At 36.7% G+C, this 16043-nt stretch overlaps 1 protein-coding gene across 1 annotated transcript in view; it reads left to right on the forward strand.

Moving 5' to 3' along the window:
- Nucleotides 1-5697: 5697 nt before the first annotated feature.
- The window catches only part of jag1b (jagged canonical Notch ligand 1b), a 50911-nt gene continuing 40565 nt past the window's right edge, over nt 5698-16043 (forward strand). Inside the window, exons 1-3 of the mRNA NM_131863.2 lie at nt 5698-6032; nt 6269-6571; nt 14724-14781. Of these exons, the coding sequence (NP_571938.2) occupies nt 5961-6032; nt 6269-6571; nt 14724-14781 (433 nt within the window). The 5' untranslated portion in view covers nt 5698-5960. The remainder of the gene's footprint in view (nt 6033-6268; nt 6572-14723; nt 14782-16043) is intronic.

Genomic DNA, 16043 nt, shown 5'->3' on the forward strand with positions numbered 1-16043 from the left:
GAATCTATTTTAGCACAATATTGTTCAATTTATTTAGAATTATTTACAATAAAATCCTAAATCTGTATTTTTGCAGCTGAAGCATGTAGCTGAATCTCTGATGGAGTTGGGTTTAAGCACCAGCCAACAGCAAACTCTTTGGAAAAGATATTCCAGACCCAGAACCAGTTTCTACCAGTGAGTGAGTGGGCAAAAACAACTCTGGTAAGACTTTTTTGCTGCATATGCGCTGGACTCATTTCCCAAAATGTACTTTTTGTACTCAAATAAATCACTCATACTATACATTTCTGTCTATTATTTTATAATTTGAAAAACAAAAAATAAGTAGTATGTGAAATGATTAAAACAGTTGTTAGAAAACTTCAGTGCATGTGTTCATCAGACTGCTTCTTCACGAACAAGGAGAGGGAGAAAATCACAAGACATTGTCTGAGAAAAATAATTCCACAAATATTGTTTAGCATGTTATTGCCCTCAAATTCAAAACATATACTCAGGAGATGTGTGGGCTTTGTCCTATTACTTTATTGCTTCAGGACTAATTTCATATATTCGTTTATGAAATAATAAAATGTTTAGTGGGGTGCAATTTGTTTACATTACTTATGCATCTATAACTTTTGTTTTGTTTTGAGCATTATAAACTTTAGATGATGCAGTAAAGCCTATAAAGTTTTCTTTCCAAAGATACGTACATGTTAATGTAGACCAAAATATTCAGCAACTATTTTAGTTTGGAAAGGTCATTTTTGAGAAAATGCCTCTGACGATGAGGAAAAGAAGGCCTCCGATATTGCGGAAAAAACTGCTATCGTTATCAAATTTAAAATATAAACTCCTGACACACTTGGCATTAAAGGTATATTTTTTCAAAACTATTACATGAATGTTTTCCTTTGTTTGTATATGAAAAAAAAAACATAAACACAATACAATTTTTCTTTCTCATTAATTCATATAGCTCACTGGGGTCAAGAACTGTTACTATTTAAAGTAAGGTAGGTGTAAATGCCCAAAATAACAAGTTAATATCTTTTTAGCTTTTTTTTTTTTTTGTACTAAATAATTTTTATTCAGCAGTTGCAATCCATTAATAAATTAGGTTAAATTAGAATAAACTATAACAACAATAAAAAAAATTTTGAGAATAGATCTAAATAGGTATTTACTTTTTTATGCTTTTGTACTTAATTTTGTTCTCTTTTTAAAGAATACACCTGATAGAATATTAGGTCATTTTATAAAGTGAAATAAAAAAGATGTATAAAAATTGTATTTTTAAATGTGATATTATTATGACATTTTATGTGGTTACCCATTATAAATAATGAAGAATCACAAATAATTAAAGCCATATAATGTTTCAAAAACTTTTCATTAAAAAGCAAAAAAAAAAAAAAAGAAAGAAAGAAAGAAAGATTTTGTAAGTTGTAATTATTATTATTATTATTATTATTAATAATAATAATAATAATAATAATAATAATAATAATAATAATAATAATAATAATAATAATAATATTTTGCAATATTTATTATTGCAATAAATAATTGTCTTTCAATTTCTAAATTTTGGTGACTAAAATATTATTTTAATAAATATATCTTATTATATATTTATATATAATAAATTTGTTTTGTTTAAATGCACCAAAATACATTGCCTATATTCACTGAGAAATAGATGAAAAAATAGTCACTTTCAAAATGGGCTGTACTCAATTTTGCTCAGCATTATAACATTCTTAGATCATGTGCACAATTTTACCAGGATATAATGCAAAAACATTTTCCAGGTTTTGTATCATTAAAAAAAAATCTTCAAATTACATGCTTCAAATCAAGATTCTGAACTCCCGACCTTCACCTTCAACAACTTTGGATGTTGCAATAACAGAGTGAACATGATATTCTCTATAATATAGGACTAATCTCACTAATCCATAGTCGCTTTTAAACTAGCACCATCTTAAAAGTGGCACGTCAAGATTCTCTAACAAAAGCATTCGCTTAAATCCAACAAACCTGTCTGACTTTCAAAAGCAAGGCTTTGGCATCCCAAATGAAATGTGAATGCGGATATCAAAATGGGTGAAACCCTTTGAGAGGAAAGCGCTCAAGTTTTGAGGTCTAAATAGTCTAATTAACCCTTATTACACAGAGTGGCTATTTGAATGCAGTGAGAAACCTGAGACCTCTCTCGGGGGTCACAATCTTTTAAAGGCACAGTGGTCGGTACAAAAGGTCCAGAGCACCTTTAATCTTGAACCTCACCGACAGGAAATATCAGCCTGGCATCTTGCCCTCAACTTGCTATAGATCTCCTTTATGTGGCCACACACACTATTAAGGGATGTGATTTTGCTGTCATTGCAATATAAAGGTGAAGAGGTAAAAGGATATATCAAATAAAAATCTCAACTTAAAGTAGACCATGAAGTAAACCATTTGAAGTTTTTTTTCTGCACTGAAAGGAATAAATACCAACAATTCTTTCCAATACAGCTTTTCCTGATTCAGTTTATAAATTTAGTGAATCGTTTACTGTTGGTTTCCTCTGACTGGATAATATTGAAGGAGTGACTCTACTTTTGCTATATTTAATCAAGAAATCACAATATTTTATTTTAAAAAATAATAATGTAGGTTTCCTAAAGTTAAAATACTGTTAAATAGTATTATTATAAACTATATAAATTACAGTAGATAAGTAAATATTGGGTGAGCAATCCAGTACACAGCACCATCGATCCCTGCCAGCAAAGCCATGCGCATGAAATGTTCGTATTGTCAGAAAAGTGGCTAATTTGTATAAATTCATATGATTTAATTCGAATGAAAATGTATGATATTTAATAGGAGGTGTGCTCTCAAACTCCCCCCTAACCATACACCTCATTGGGGATGAATCATACTAAAATATAACGGGTGAAATATTCTTAAGGAGTGAAATTACGGGAGTTTTCTGGGCGAAATAACAAAATGGTAGGGTGGCGGGAGATGGGTCTGAAATTCGGGATACTCCTGGGAAAAATGGGAGTGTTGGCAGGTATGGGTAAAAACGGTACCTTTCTATTTAGGTACACTGTAAAAAAATCAGATATTTGGGGCGAGGTGCCAGAAAAAAAAAAGTAAAATATCGTCCGTTAAATTAGACATTTACTGTAAAATAACAGACAGGTCGGCGCTCATAGCCTAGTAGTTAAGTGTGCCGACATATAGCACCATGGTGCACACGACGACCCAAGTTCGATTTTCAGCTCGAGGTCGTATGCCGATCATATCACAATAAAAAGTGAAAGAAAAAAAAAAAACTGAAATAACGGATGTTAAATTACAGAAGTTTCCTTAAATTTACGATTGTTTTCTGTAATTTACCATCTATTATTTTATGGTAAATGTCTATAATTTAATGGTGGTTAATTTACAGTGTTAAATTAGTGGTAAAATAATGTGTTTTTTTGACAGTGCAGTTACAGTTACATAGATACCATAAATCTACATACTGTATTAGTTCCTAAAATTTTGCTTTAAAATACTAATATGCAAATAAGTTAGAAGGCCTTTAGGTACAAATATTTACCTTTTAAAAAGGTACTTCCCCAGTGACAGCTTTCATACCTTTATTTCTGAAAGTGTACAGTACTTCTTAACACAGACATGCATGTAAACAGAGGCCCTTACCCATCTTTCAACATCAAGATTTAAAGACTCCCAAAGCTGTGACTAAAGAGCACTTTGACTGACATGTAGAAATGCACTTCTCCAACTGAGGTTGCTTATCAGACGATTTCATACCACAATCCTGGCTGTTTCACATACTACAGCGGTTGTAAAATGATGTGGCGAAATAAGCCACTAGTTACTGATTATCCACTGTCTCATGCTGTTTGACTGTTTGAACTAAGGTTTGTGGTGTGACCTGTAGCATGACCTATAACGTCAGAGAAATATCTGGAAGAGTAGAGTATATCTGGCAGACACTCAAGTTTGGATTTGCTTTTATATAACCTTTATATTAGAACAGCTTTTTTAGATTTACCCCATACCCACAAGAGGGCAGCAGGGGCAGTTGGGGCAAATAACTACTGTATTATATGCGCAACTATAGGGCCTTAGGGATGTCTAAAACTCAGAGGCATCAGATCAAGGCACGTTTTTTTCATAAAATGCTAAATGTCAGCATTAAGAAGGGCCCTTTTTGTATCAATACTACAACACTGATACATTGTATTAGTTCCTAAATTACTTTCCACAATTGAATAACTCAATCTGCAAGGCATTATTTTTAGATGTTGATATGTTTAATGTTATTGCTGTCTCAAAGTTACTGATCCAAGTGAACAAATATATGGAGAGGGATGAATGCGATAGATTTATATTATTTTAACATCGTTTTACTGTACAAGAATTCATGTGTATTGCCTGACTAAATAAAACATAAAACACGATGCTGATATGTTTATTGTAATTGTGGACAGACAAAATAATAGGCTGATCAAAGATAGATAGATAGATAGATAGATAGATAGATAGATAGATAGATAGATAGATAGATAGATAGATAGATAGATAGATAGATAGATAGATACAGTAGATAGATAGATAGATAGATAAATAGATAGATAGATAGATAGATAGATAGATAGATAGATAGATAGATAGATAGATAGATAGATAGATAGATAGATAGATAGATAGATAGATAGATAGATAGATAGATAGATAGATAGATAGATAGATAGATAGATAGATAGATAGATAGATAGATAGATAGATATGAATCGACGGAGGGACAGACAGACACAGACAGACAGAAACATAAATAGACAGACAGACAGACAGACAGACAGACGGATGGATGGATGAATGGATAAACGGACGGAAAGATGAATGGTATATAGATCAATGTATAATAGATGGATAGATAGGTAGATGGATAGACGAATAGATGGGTGAACGGACGGACGGACGGACGGACGGACGGACGGACGGACGGACGGACGGACGGACAGACAGACAGACAGACAGACAGACAGACAGACAGACAGACAGACAGACAGACAGATAGATAGATAGATAGATAGATAGATAGATAGATAGATAGATAGATAGATAGATATTTCATCTTAATGTTTTGCAATATTTTATAGTGCAATCTTATACAAATTAAAGCATTTTAAATATTATTTATTTTCATATATGGCATGAGTAAACTGATAGTAAATCAAATAGATGGATGTGGCAGTTCTGGTTAAATATGTTCTTGTTACAGTGTAAATACACTTAAGTAATGAGTCATTTGCATGTGATGTTGTTATTACTATAGTAAATGCATGGAACGTGCAGCAAGGACACAGTAAAATGTTTTAATGCTACATTTATATATTTCATGTTTTTACAGACCATATTTTTGTAGTTTACTTGTAGTAAGTAATTTAAAACATTGTCCTACCATATATGGTGAGGTTAGCTAATTACTGTAGCATCCTGCATTCCTTTCCCTTTAAAATACTAATCTTTTGCGATGTAAGAACATGCGGTTGGTCCTCTGTAAGTCTCACAGATGAACCCGTCATCTTGTGGGACTGGGGGGACACGGGCGGGGCTGCCGCACAAACCACACCCTTTAACTTTTGAATATTAAAATTACGCATGCGTTCGCCACCCCCATTAACTGAACTTGGTGTATTGAATGCGCAGTCAGTCAGTCGCGGACAAACGCTCTCATGGCTTCTGTGTAATGTATACCCGCCGCTGAGAGAGAGACGCAGAACAAAAAAGATAAGAATTTCAGATACGCTGGGAAAATAGGAGGCAGTTTCCTACACACTGGAAAATAGTCTTCTGAAAGAAATAAAAGTTGTTCTCCACCCGTGCATGTTCAATCGGGGAGTACATTAGAGCCGTGAGGCGGCTACAACTTCTGAGTCTCAAAGCAACACCAGCAAGAAGGCATGATTCTGCGACGGAGTTCAGTATTTTCTGCTTTTTACCTTCATGCCTTTTTGTTATGCTTGCGGACGACGGTGAGTCTTGATTTAAGTCATTACATAGTTTGGGGTAATTTGTTTAAAAGTTAGATATTCTGTAAACAGCATGTTGCATGTCTGCTATAGGAAAAACTCTTGTTTGTACCTCACACAAACAGTTCTGTATGTTGACACTTACAGATTGCCTGAGCATTTCCAACACTGTTGTCACTCTATAACGAGAGTAATTTCATCTTTCTGCACAAGGATTTAAAGTTTGTTCTGCTCAACAGGTGTCTGACGCATCGGGGCACTTCGAGCTGGAAATCTTATCGATGCAGAACGCGAACGGCGAGCTGCAGAACGGCGCGTGCTGCGACGGCGCGAGGAACCCGGCGGATCGCAAATGCACGCGGGACGAATGTGATACATATTTTAAAGTTTGTCTAAAGGAATATCAATCGCGAGTTTCCTCGGCTGGGGCTTGCAGTTTCGGAACTGGATCTACGCCCGTTCTCGGTGGGAATAAATTTTCGACCAAGGGAACGCGCAGTGAAAAGTCAAGGATTGTTTTACCCTTCAGTTTTGCGTGGCCGGTGAGTACATGTTGCTTCTTATTCTCATCTTGTTTTAGAAAATATTTAACAAGGTCACGCTGTGTTATGATGACGCAACGTTTATGATACATTTTAGCAATATTTCGATCCACGTGTATAGAGTTACCTGATAGTTTTGATCGTGTGCACCACTGTAAACAAAACAACAACAACGCACTGATGCCAAACTTCCTTACATTTCGTCAGTAGCTTTATGTGTGTGTGTTTGCAGAGGAAGGGTTGAAGTTTTATCACTAAGCATTTATAAACGTAGTAATTAGCATTTTATTCCTGCAGTAAATTCACTCCTCATTCAGTGGCTCCTAAAAATGTTTTTTGGCTGTCATCTAACCTCCTAAATAAATGTCAAATAACAGTCGTCTTGCACCTACGCCTCATTATTTGTGTCATTGCATTAGAATGCAAATAAAAGAGGATTTGTTTGGTGTGAAGCACGTTGAGTTAAGGCTCTATAGAGGAGACAGATTTACCAATGTTTGTCTTGCAGCTCTAAAGAATTTATGAGTTGACCGTGATCTCTTGAAATGGCAGTCTTGGGTTTTAAAGTGCTTTTATAAACTGTGTTATCAAGAAAGTTTAAACTGCAGGTGATTTGCAGTAAATGTAATGGAATCCCTTATTGGAGTATGCAGTGTGAAGCGTGCCAACATGAGGGTCACATTTTGGCTTTATAAACTAAATAAATTGAGGGGTTTTCATACTGAGGGTCACAGGGTTGGCTGAGAATCTGGTTGGGGGTCATAAAGGTTCAAAAGCTTGGTGTAGTGTAACGTTAAACTGTTTATTTTGGTAGCAATACTTTAGTTGGAGCTATTTTGGGGCTATCAATCAACTAGTTGTTTGGGATTCCCCATTCAGAAACAGCTTAGCAAGACTTGCACATGGTTCCCACGGTTTTGGAAAACATTAAAATTTCATCAAATGTGTTTGCAAATTCAAATTCATAGAGCAGTTGTTTAAAATCATTGTTCGGGAAGTGTGGGAGCCCTGTATTCGTGTTTATTTCTCAGGAGCTCTTGACTGTGGGGACACTGAACAGACCCTTCGTACTTTCTGTTGGCGTGAGCGCCTGTGCACCTGCTCGCTTGGTGATGTCATTGTGGACACATTCTCAGCGAGGTCAAAATGATAAAAAAATATCAAAGGACAAACTGTCGGTCTGACAAAGGAAATGTGTCCCTGTTTAAACTGTAAGCTGTCCACCTGTCCAGTACTAGATGATCAGTGAGCATGTTAAACTCTCCAGCTGTTTTTGTGATAGGCACTGCCAAGCCATATTGAACATGGCTGCTTTTAATCATCAAAATTATGATTAAATCCAAAATTGTGACATATGACACTTCAGTCGGTCGTTAATTATTTTTTCAGTTGGCAGCTGCGGAGAGTTGAAGTTTAGGCTTTGTGTCAGTCACGGCTGACTGGAGACTAGGTATGGCACCTTTTAACTCGGCAACCCTCGGTAATTACTCTCAGCAAGTTCCCAGACACAACAGCTCGTCGCCAAACTTTAAATCCTTCATTTACAGGAATACCACCCATTTATTTAGCACCTTTTACTGCATTTGCTTGCCCTGTGCTTTTAAAGAGGGATGTAGAGAGTCAAAGAGAGCAAGAGAGAGAGAGAGAGGGTTTTAGGCATTGCCCACCCAGACAGAGTCAGCTTCAGCGAACATGAAACAGGGGGTGACAATAGCTGGGCCAAACTGGCTACAGGGAGGATTACTGTGCATAATGGAGCCAGTCCAGGAATAATGCCGGCCCAGGGCAAGCAACAGGAAGCTGCGTTCGACTCAGCAGTGATGAGATCGGCTCCTAGACAAACCCGCCCCAGCCCTGACCTTACTTCTCATACTGGCCGTTTCAGCAAATTACAGCGCTGCTCTCTGGCCCCGTGGCCCTGAATGCACCTGGGGCCTGTCTGCTCAGCATGAGCCAAAAAGCTGGTTCACCAACAAATTGGATAATTCTTTTTTTCCTGTCCCATCTTCCATTCGATTTAATGGTCTGTGAACCCGTTCCCTTTCCTAAAAGCCAAACTAGTATTTATGCATGTATTTAATACATGTCTCTTTCAAAGTAAATACAAAAGTAATCCAAACCAGATTTGGACCGTCTTCCTTTTGCTTCTCTGAGCACATTCCCTCCATTTCTCCTATGCCATTGTGCCTGTAAAATGATTTTTTCAAAGAATATTGGAGTACAGCGAAGAAAATACCACTTCAGTCTCTCTGCTTTAAAATGTAGCTTTAATTTAAGATAATCTTTGTAATTATTTGTGACATTTACTAGCAATTTATGAGTAAAAATTGGTTTGCAGTGTGGGAAAGAATCTGGCCGAGGATTGGTGTGGGAATAAATATGCAGGTGAACTGTCCGAAAGCCTGAGGGAAAGAGCTACGGGCAGCTAAGGGGATAATGACATGTTTGCTTTATGTGGTCCCTTCTGATGTGGCACTTAAGTGCAAATTACTCAAGCCGTAGGACAAGGAAATACATCGTTTGTCTCTTTCTCCCTCTTGTTAAAGTCTTGAATGAGGCATTGTTAGGCCATTGTCAAGTAGTGCAGTACTGTGCTTCTAAAGTTCTGTTTAGCAAACCTTTCTCAATCCCCTCAAACATGAATTGGTTCAGATTCACCATGTGTTACCAAGAAACAAGCTTTGAATACTCATCTTTTGACTGGTTATCTGACAGCTGATGTGCCGTTTGATCCGATTCTCTACTCCGTCTCTGACCGGGATCACCTTTGTGAGTGACAGGAGATTAGATGGCTGCCAGTAGCGCTTGTATGCACACAGGTGACTGACAGACCTGTTATCAGAAGAAGCCTGTCTCATTTTCCACACCAGAGAGAGCAGTGAAAGATTGTCAAAAGCTTTCCCTGCGAGCCCCTTCTTATCTCCGGCCACCACTCCTGATAAGAATCTCCCAGGAAAAAAAAGGCTTCCCTTCTATGATTGCACCTTCTGGAAGGCAAAAAAAAGGGTGTCTACTTTCTTGGTCATAATCTAGTTTTCCAAGCTGCTAATGTAAACTCTGTTGACTCTGATTGATTAGAATCTGGCGGAGTACATCCGGAGCCATTGTTAAGGCCGCTTGTCATTCTTCAAGTCAGCTTCTCCTTATTAGCAATCTCACTTTTACCAGCAGAGGCATCAATCGACAGGGTTCCACCTCAAAGCGGTGGGATAAAAGCAAAAAAAACGTATGATTTAAAGAGCCTCGCTTTGTGGAACCTGCCGCATATCAATGCTCAGTGCGAGTGTAGACCTTATCGGATGTCTGTGTAGGCCTAGAGCGATAAGGTAAATGCTATGTAAAGTTTGGGAGATTGGTACTGGGCATAGTGAGAGTTCAATGATGACACTGAGGTCAATGACAAGCATGGGAAAAATTAACCTGCTTGGCGGCAACAGGCGTTCAGAGTTGATAACCAGTTCCAGCGCAAGTCGTTCCCTTAAAGCCTCTTCTGAATGAAAAAACATGTGTTTGTTTTTCATTGATTTAGCCTGTTTATTTCTTAATTACTTCCATTTTGTCTCGTATTTGCCAGCTCTTAAAATAAACAGATGGAATGAAACTCTTTCAAGGGAAAAAACAGAATAGCACTTGCTTTGGCAAGGTCATGGGTGTTTGGTTCCCAAGGAATGCATGAAATGATCAAAAACAATTTTCATTAATACAATGTAAGGAACTATTCATGTTGCATGGATTTTTGAGGTTAAAACTTGAGACAGAGCACTGAATTACAAAGAATAAAAACCTGGAAAGACTTTTAAGCTTTTTAAAAGTTTAACTTCTTTTATTAGTGGACCTTCCATGAAATGCAAGAGATGGAAGATTCAAATGCGTATGTAAATCATCTTAGTCTAGCACGTTTATGCTGAATTATGTCGTTTTTGATAAAACATTTGCAAACTGCATGACTGTACACTAAATCCATCAGCATTTTTAGTTACGCTGTTGCCCCTGGTGTGATGGGAGATTTACTGGCTCATGTCTGGACATGTCTGTTATATCCCGCAGCGGGCACTATCAAAGGTGGTTTGTGGAAGTGCAGGGCGGTTGAAATCAATGATCCATGTGCTTGATATACAGAACATACACTAGTGAGATTTATCACTTCAATAGGGATTCAACTGCATGTTTGTGTCTATAATGCATTCAAGTGTGGTCAAGGAGAGGAAGGACAATGTGAACCTCTACGGAAGAGGAACAGATTGCATCAAATTAACTGATATTTGCACATAACAATGACAGCTGTATCAGTTAGTCACTGTGTGATGGTTTAGTAGTTGGTAAGTGAGCTTGGATATTCTGCACAGTAAGAGAAGATGTATATTTCAGTTCATTTAAAGCACTGCTGCTACTATATATGCAGATGGATGTCCTGGATGTTGAATCATGCCTTTTTTTCATGCAAGTGTTTTTTTTTGCATGAAATGGGTTAAATTGATCTGTATCACATATTGATCAGTGGTTAAAAAGTTAAATAATGTTAGCTTTTAAAATGTGTCTAATTCAATATTGTGCACAACCCCACTGTATACCTTTCTGGCTTACGCTATTGGCCCAAATTATTTACCTTATTCTTCAATGCATAAGTGCGCTCGTTTTTGCGATTGATTTAGAACTTCTGATTCAGCTGCTTATGGGAGAAATGACTAGGAAAAATAAGTGCCAGAAAACGGTCAAACTAATTGCTCTACAAACAAGTATTTGCATGATTATATAGACAAAGCAGAATAATAAAATAATAAAATATCAATTTGCAACATCAAGCAGCAGAACAAGCTGTTTTTAATGTCTAAAAATCAACGGAAGGTAATGATACTGGAAGTCTCAAGCCCAAAAGGTTCAAATGGCTGTGCCTGTTTGTACGCAAAGAATAAGGTGAATAGGAATGCACCACAACTAAAATTCTGGACTGAACTTGAAATTTCTGGAGGCAGTTGGACAAAAACGGATAATCATGAACAATTTTAATAAACAACATAATTTTGTACAACTTTAATTTAACTAAACTTAATGGAAAAAAACAAGCCAATAAAATAACCACATTTTATTGACAGTAAACTAGTCGAGAGGTATCATTTTACCAATGTTACCATAGTTTACCAGTGTTGCCACAGTAGCGCTATTGTGAGCAGCAAAAAAATATATGCTACATAGAAATGTCCTGTTAGCACAGTATTTAAGTGAACTTTGCTTTTCTGGTGAGCACGTGTGGTCCATTCATAGATAAGTATGTAGGTTCAGTAGTTTATACACAGAGTGGAATATTGAGCTATTTTAAACTGACCATGGTGCGCGCTCTGGTATTTCTTTTGTGTTTGTCAACAACATTGTCTTTCCATGACACAATAAAAAAAAATGAATGGGTTTCATAGCGCAACACTTTCCGCATATGGTTTGAAAGCAATTGCAATCCGTGCAGGGATTATGGATGGAATTACAGTGAAACCAGAGTGCTGAACACTGCCGGGCAGTGCAGACCTGTTTTCAGATCATATTTTCAGCCATGTTTCTGTTTCGGTCGAAAATGAAAATGCCATTGCATCCTGGTTAAAAATGGAGTCCATTTCTTCTTAATTAAATAATATTATATATAATTTCAGACTTTATGCTTTCATTTAAATGCGGCTTTTTTTTTTTTTTTTTTTTTTTTTTGACAAATTGGAATAGAAATTATTTAAATTTAATATTGGACAATAATTAGTTATTTTGATCAACACTTGATTGACATTTTTTCACTCGAGGGGCTGCTTTGTATTGCGAGGTGGTTGTCAAGATATTCTTCAGGTCATGGAGATCAGAATGACCAAGTCTTATTTTAGCTCTTTTTACAGTTAGAGGTTGGTTTGAATGGTCTGGCTTGAGCGACTCAAAAGAAAGAGAGAGAATGAGAGAGAGAGAGAGAGAATGAGAGAGAGAGAGAGAGAGAGAGAGAGAGAGAGAGACTGTCATTGCTACAAATGGACAGCGAGAGCTTGGGTGATGTTGGAAATTCCATGGTGCCTCGTCAAAAGTACGAGTGTGTGAATCTGACAAGTAGGTGCCGAAAAGAGACGCTTCAGTTCTGGCACAGGAGCATTCGCACAGCCACTCGTTTTCTCTCATATACTTCTGCTTTTTTTCATTCAACTTCTAACACTAAAACCTAGATATGGACACTCATTTTATTCTCTCAGGCGGAGCGATCTCTCTCTGTCTCTCTCTCTCTTCGTGACTCTTGTTACCTGATACCGGTGAGAGCCATGATGACCTTAAGTCAGACAAAGCGTTTCAGAAGTGCTGAAATGTAGCCAAGCCCTCCAGAGATCTCGGCCTGCATTGGAGTCATGCTAAAAGCAGCCCACCCCCCGCAACTCCCTCAGATCCTCACTCCACATTCCTCTCCGTGGGGAAAAAGAGGAACAAAACGCAGCACACAAAAGACCTGAAAGCGAGAAGTGAAAGGGGATTTTTGTGGGTTTTTCAAAGAAAAAAGTCCACTTTCAACCTGCCATTTTATTCTCCTGCGCATAACTCTTCCTGTCAGATATGTGAGGTAATGATGTTGAATGGGAATAGTGGAAATTTATTAGTATGTCTGCCCCTTACTGCAAGGCATTCTGTTGAACATTTTTTCCCAAACATGTACCGTAACAGAACTAAGGAGGTCTGTTAAACCCAACAACTAGCATTCCCATTGGTCAACTAGTACAGTTTGAATTCTGACATTTAGTCAAAAACTTAAGCGACAAATGGGATTTAATCAATCACATGGTCAGCCTCCTAGCGGCTCTGTGACTGTCATTGAGATGTCTTTTGATTGACGAATAGCACCGAAAGATTATCATCAATACTACATTATTGTTCACTATAGAAAGCATCCATTTTTAGTATTTGCATTAATTGTAGAACTCAGTATAGGGTTCAGATAGGAAATCGCAGGTGCAGAGAAGGTAAGTTGGGTGGTTGGTTGAGTTGTGCTATATCTGTATCACAGATGCCAAGTTTTAAAAGTAGTGGCCTGGAAACATATATTTTGTATGACTTAATGAAGATGTTTTAGTTAATGCTTAATTGTGTAATTACAACACCTAACAGTGGAGTACAATTAAGACATTCTCACCAAACCTTGAACCTCGAGTGAAGCCAAGCAATAAGGGATACGAATATGACAATAATTCAGCATCGTCAAACAGTGTATTTCCCATTGTCAGTGATATATTCCGTTATATATTGTTGTGAATAATAAAACTAGCAGTATGCTGGACTTAATGTCCTTACAGTGACCACTGAACTTATGCCACATAACTGTCAATGAGACTAACAAACACAAAACAGTAATTCAACAGAACCTCACACATAATTAACACACACATGTAAAAGAAGTCTGACTTTGTCATTTCAGGAAATTGTATTATTATTTTGAATAGAGTAAAACAGCTCAATCCTGCATTGTTCGAGAACAATAAAAAGCTTAAATGTGTTTAATTTGTTGCTTTTTTTTATAACTTGCTTTTTATTTCCAATTTTTAATTACAGTATGTGTTTTAATTGTGACTTTTATTACCATTACAAAGTGGATTTTAACTTGTAAACTGCTTTCCTTGCGAGAAACAAACTACACAAATAAATTATGATAAAAATATATACTATAATCTTTTATAAAGCAGTTACAACTCAAATTATGCAAAACTTTAATTTTATGTACACACAAATAAGTTTCATTGAACAAATTAGTTCAAATAATGCAAGTATGATGCTCAGCTGTGCATATTACTTATGATTTTCACCAGGCCAGATTGACTCATAATGACAGACAGACAGATTTTTTTCTCCTTTTGATAAGATAAACAAAGGTCTCCCCTGGTCTGAATTGTGAAATTACCATTCTACATCTGTCCAAAGTTTCAGGAGAGCACTACTACTACTACTACTATCAGATAGGGTGAAGGTTAAGTTATTCCTCTGATCTTCCACGGCTCATTTCTCAGCATGTCCCCATGGCCACATTTTGTCATTGGTGTTTATTGGTTACGAGTCGACGTCCCTGACTAAAGCTCTGTTGATGTAAAATGATCTTTGATGTTTCTGTGTTTTGGTTTCATTGCTGAACGCATGTGTGTTTTTCCTCTTCCAGAGGTCCTACACGTTGATAGTGGAGGCCTTGGACTTCAATAATGAGACCGCCAGTGAAAGTGAGTAGCAGGATTTTTTTAAGCTCACTAATCTGCTGTGTTGCTTCGCTTTTTGTTTGACTTGATTTCTTCATGTTTGTTTTGCCTCTCTATTTAAGGAAACGCTACAATTGAAAACAGTTGAGTTTGACCATTTAGTCGATTTCTGGGTCTGGTGGCAGCCAACTAGCTTAGCATAGATCATTGAATCTGATGTAGAACGTTTGCATCTTTCTTCAAAATAATAATAATAAGTTTGTATTTTGTAATATGGCTAAGAATGGACCTATTAATTATGTAATCCGATTCAGTGATTATGCTAAGCTAAGCTAAGCTAAAAGTGCTCCTGCCAGACCTGAAAATCAGACGAACGGATTCAAAAATGGTAAAACTCAACTGTTTAACTCTAGATGATTTGTAAAATGAATCTATTTCCAAAACAAGTGGACTGTTCATTTAAAGTGCTTTTGTTTGGGTTATTTCAGTATTTTTCACCTTCGGTTTTAGCTTTAGGAAATCTAAGAAATTAAAGTTTGTTTTTGTACCATTTCCGCTCATAGTTTACTGGTCTTTAAACCAAATGTGCTGACAGGTGTGTGTGACAGGACAGGGAACAGAAGACGAGGAAGACTGTGTGTGTGTCTGTGAGAAACATTGTTGAGTGGGCCTCATGCTTATGAAAATGTTTCCGAATACCTGATGACTAATGGCAGGTGTTGGCAGTCAAGGTCTCACGGCTTCTCTGTCACGGTGCATAGCTTAAGCGCAAGGTTATGTTTGCTATAACCTCTCTCTTCTTACACCTCAACAGGGCTTAACACTCCAGAAACAATCCCATTTAGACACTAAACTGAGTCTGGCGAAGTTCATTTGAATAGCTCTGCAGGGTTGTATTACCATTAGCTTTGATAAAGCGACGTTCAGATGTGTAGAGTTCAAAGGTGCTGTTGCAGAAAAGCACACATGTTGGGAGTTTTGTTTTCTATGCTACAGCATTTATCAGGTTTAGCCTGCATGTTAATGGTTTATCCAGAAATTTTATTAAGACTTTAAAAAAAGTGCTTCTTAATATGAGCCTTGTTACATTTAAGAGGTATTTTACTTACTTTACTCTGATTGTTTGAATGATACATTTATAAGATATATTTTTATTCATATACAATACTATATAGTATGACGTTTAAAAGTTTAATGTCACAGAGGATGCATTTATTTGATTTGAAATACAGTAAAAACAGAAATATTGTGAAAAAAAATGGTTATATTTTTAAATCCATTTTTAA

This window comes from Danio rerio, chromosome 13, assembly GCF_049306965.1.
Source record: "Danio rerio strain Tuebingen ecotype United States chromosome 13, GRCz12tu, whole genome shotgun sequence".
In the NCBI taxonomy this organism is placed as follows: Eukaryota; Metazoa; Chordata; class Actinopteri; order Cypriniformes; family Danionidae; genus Danio; species Danio rerio.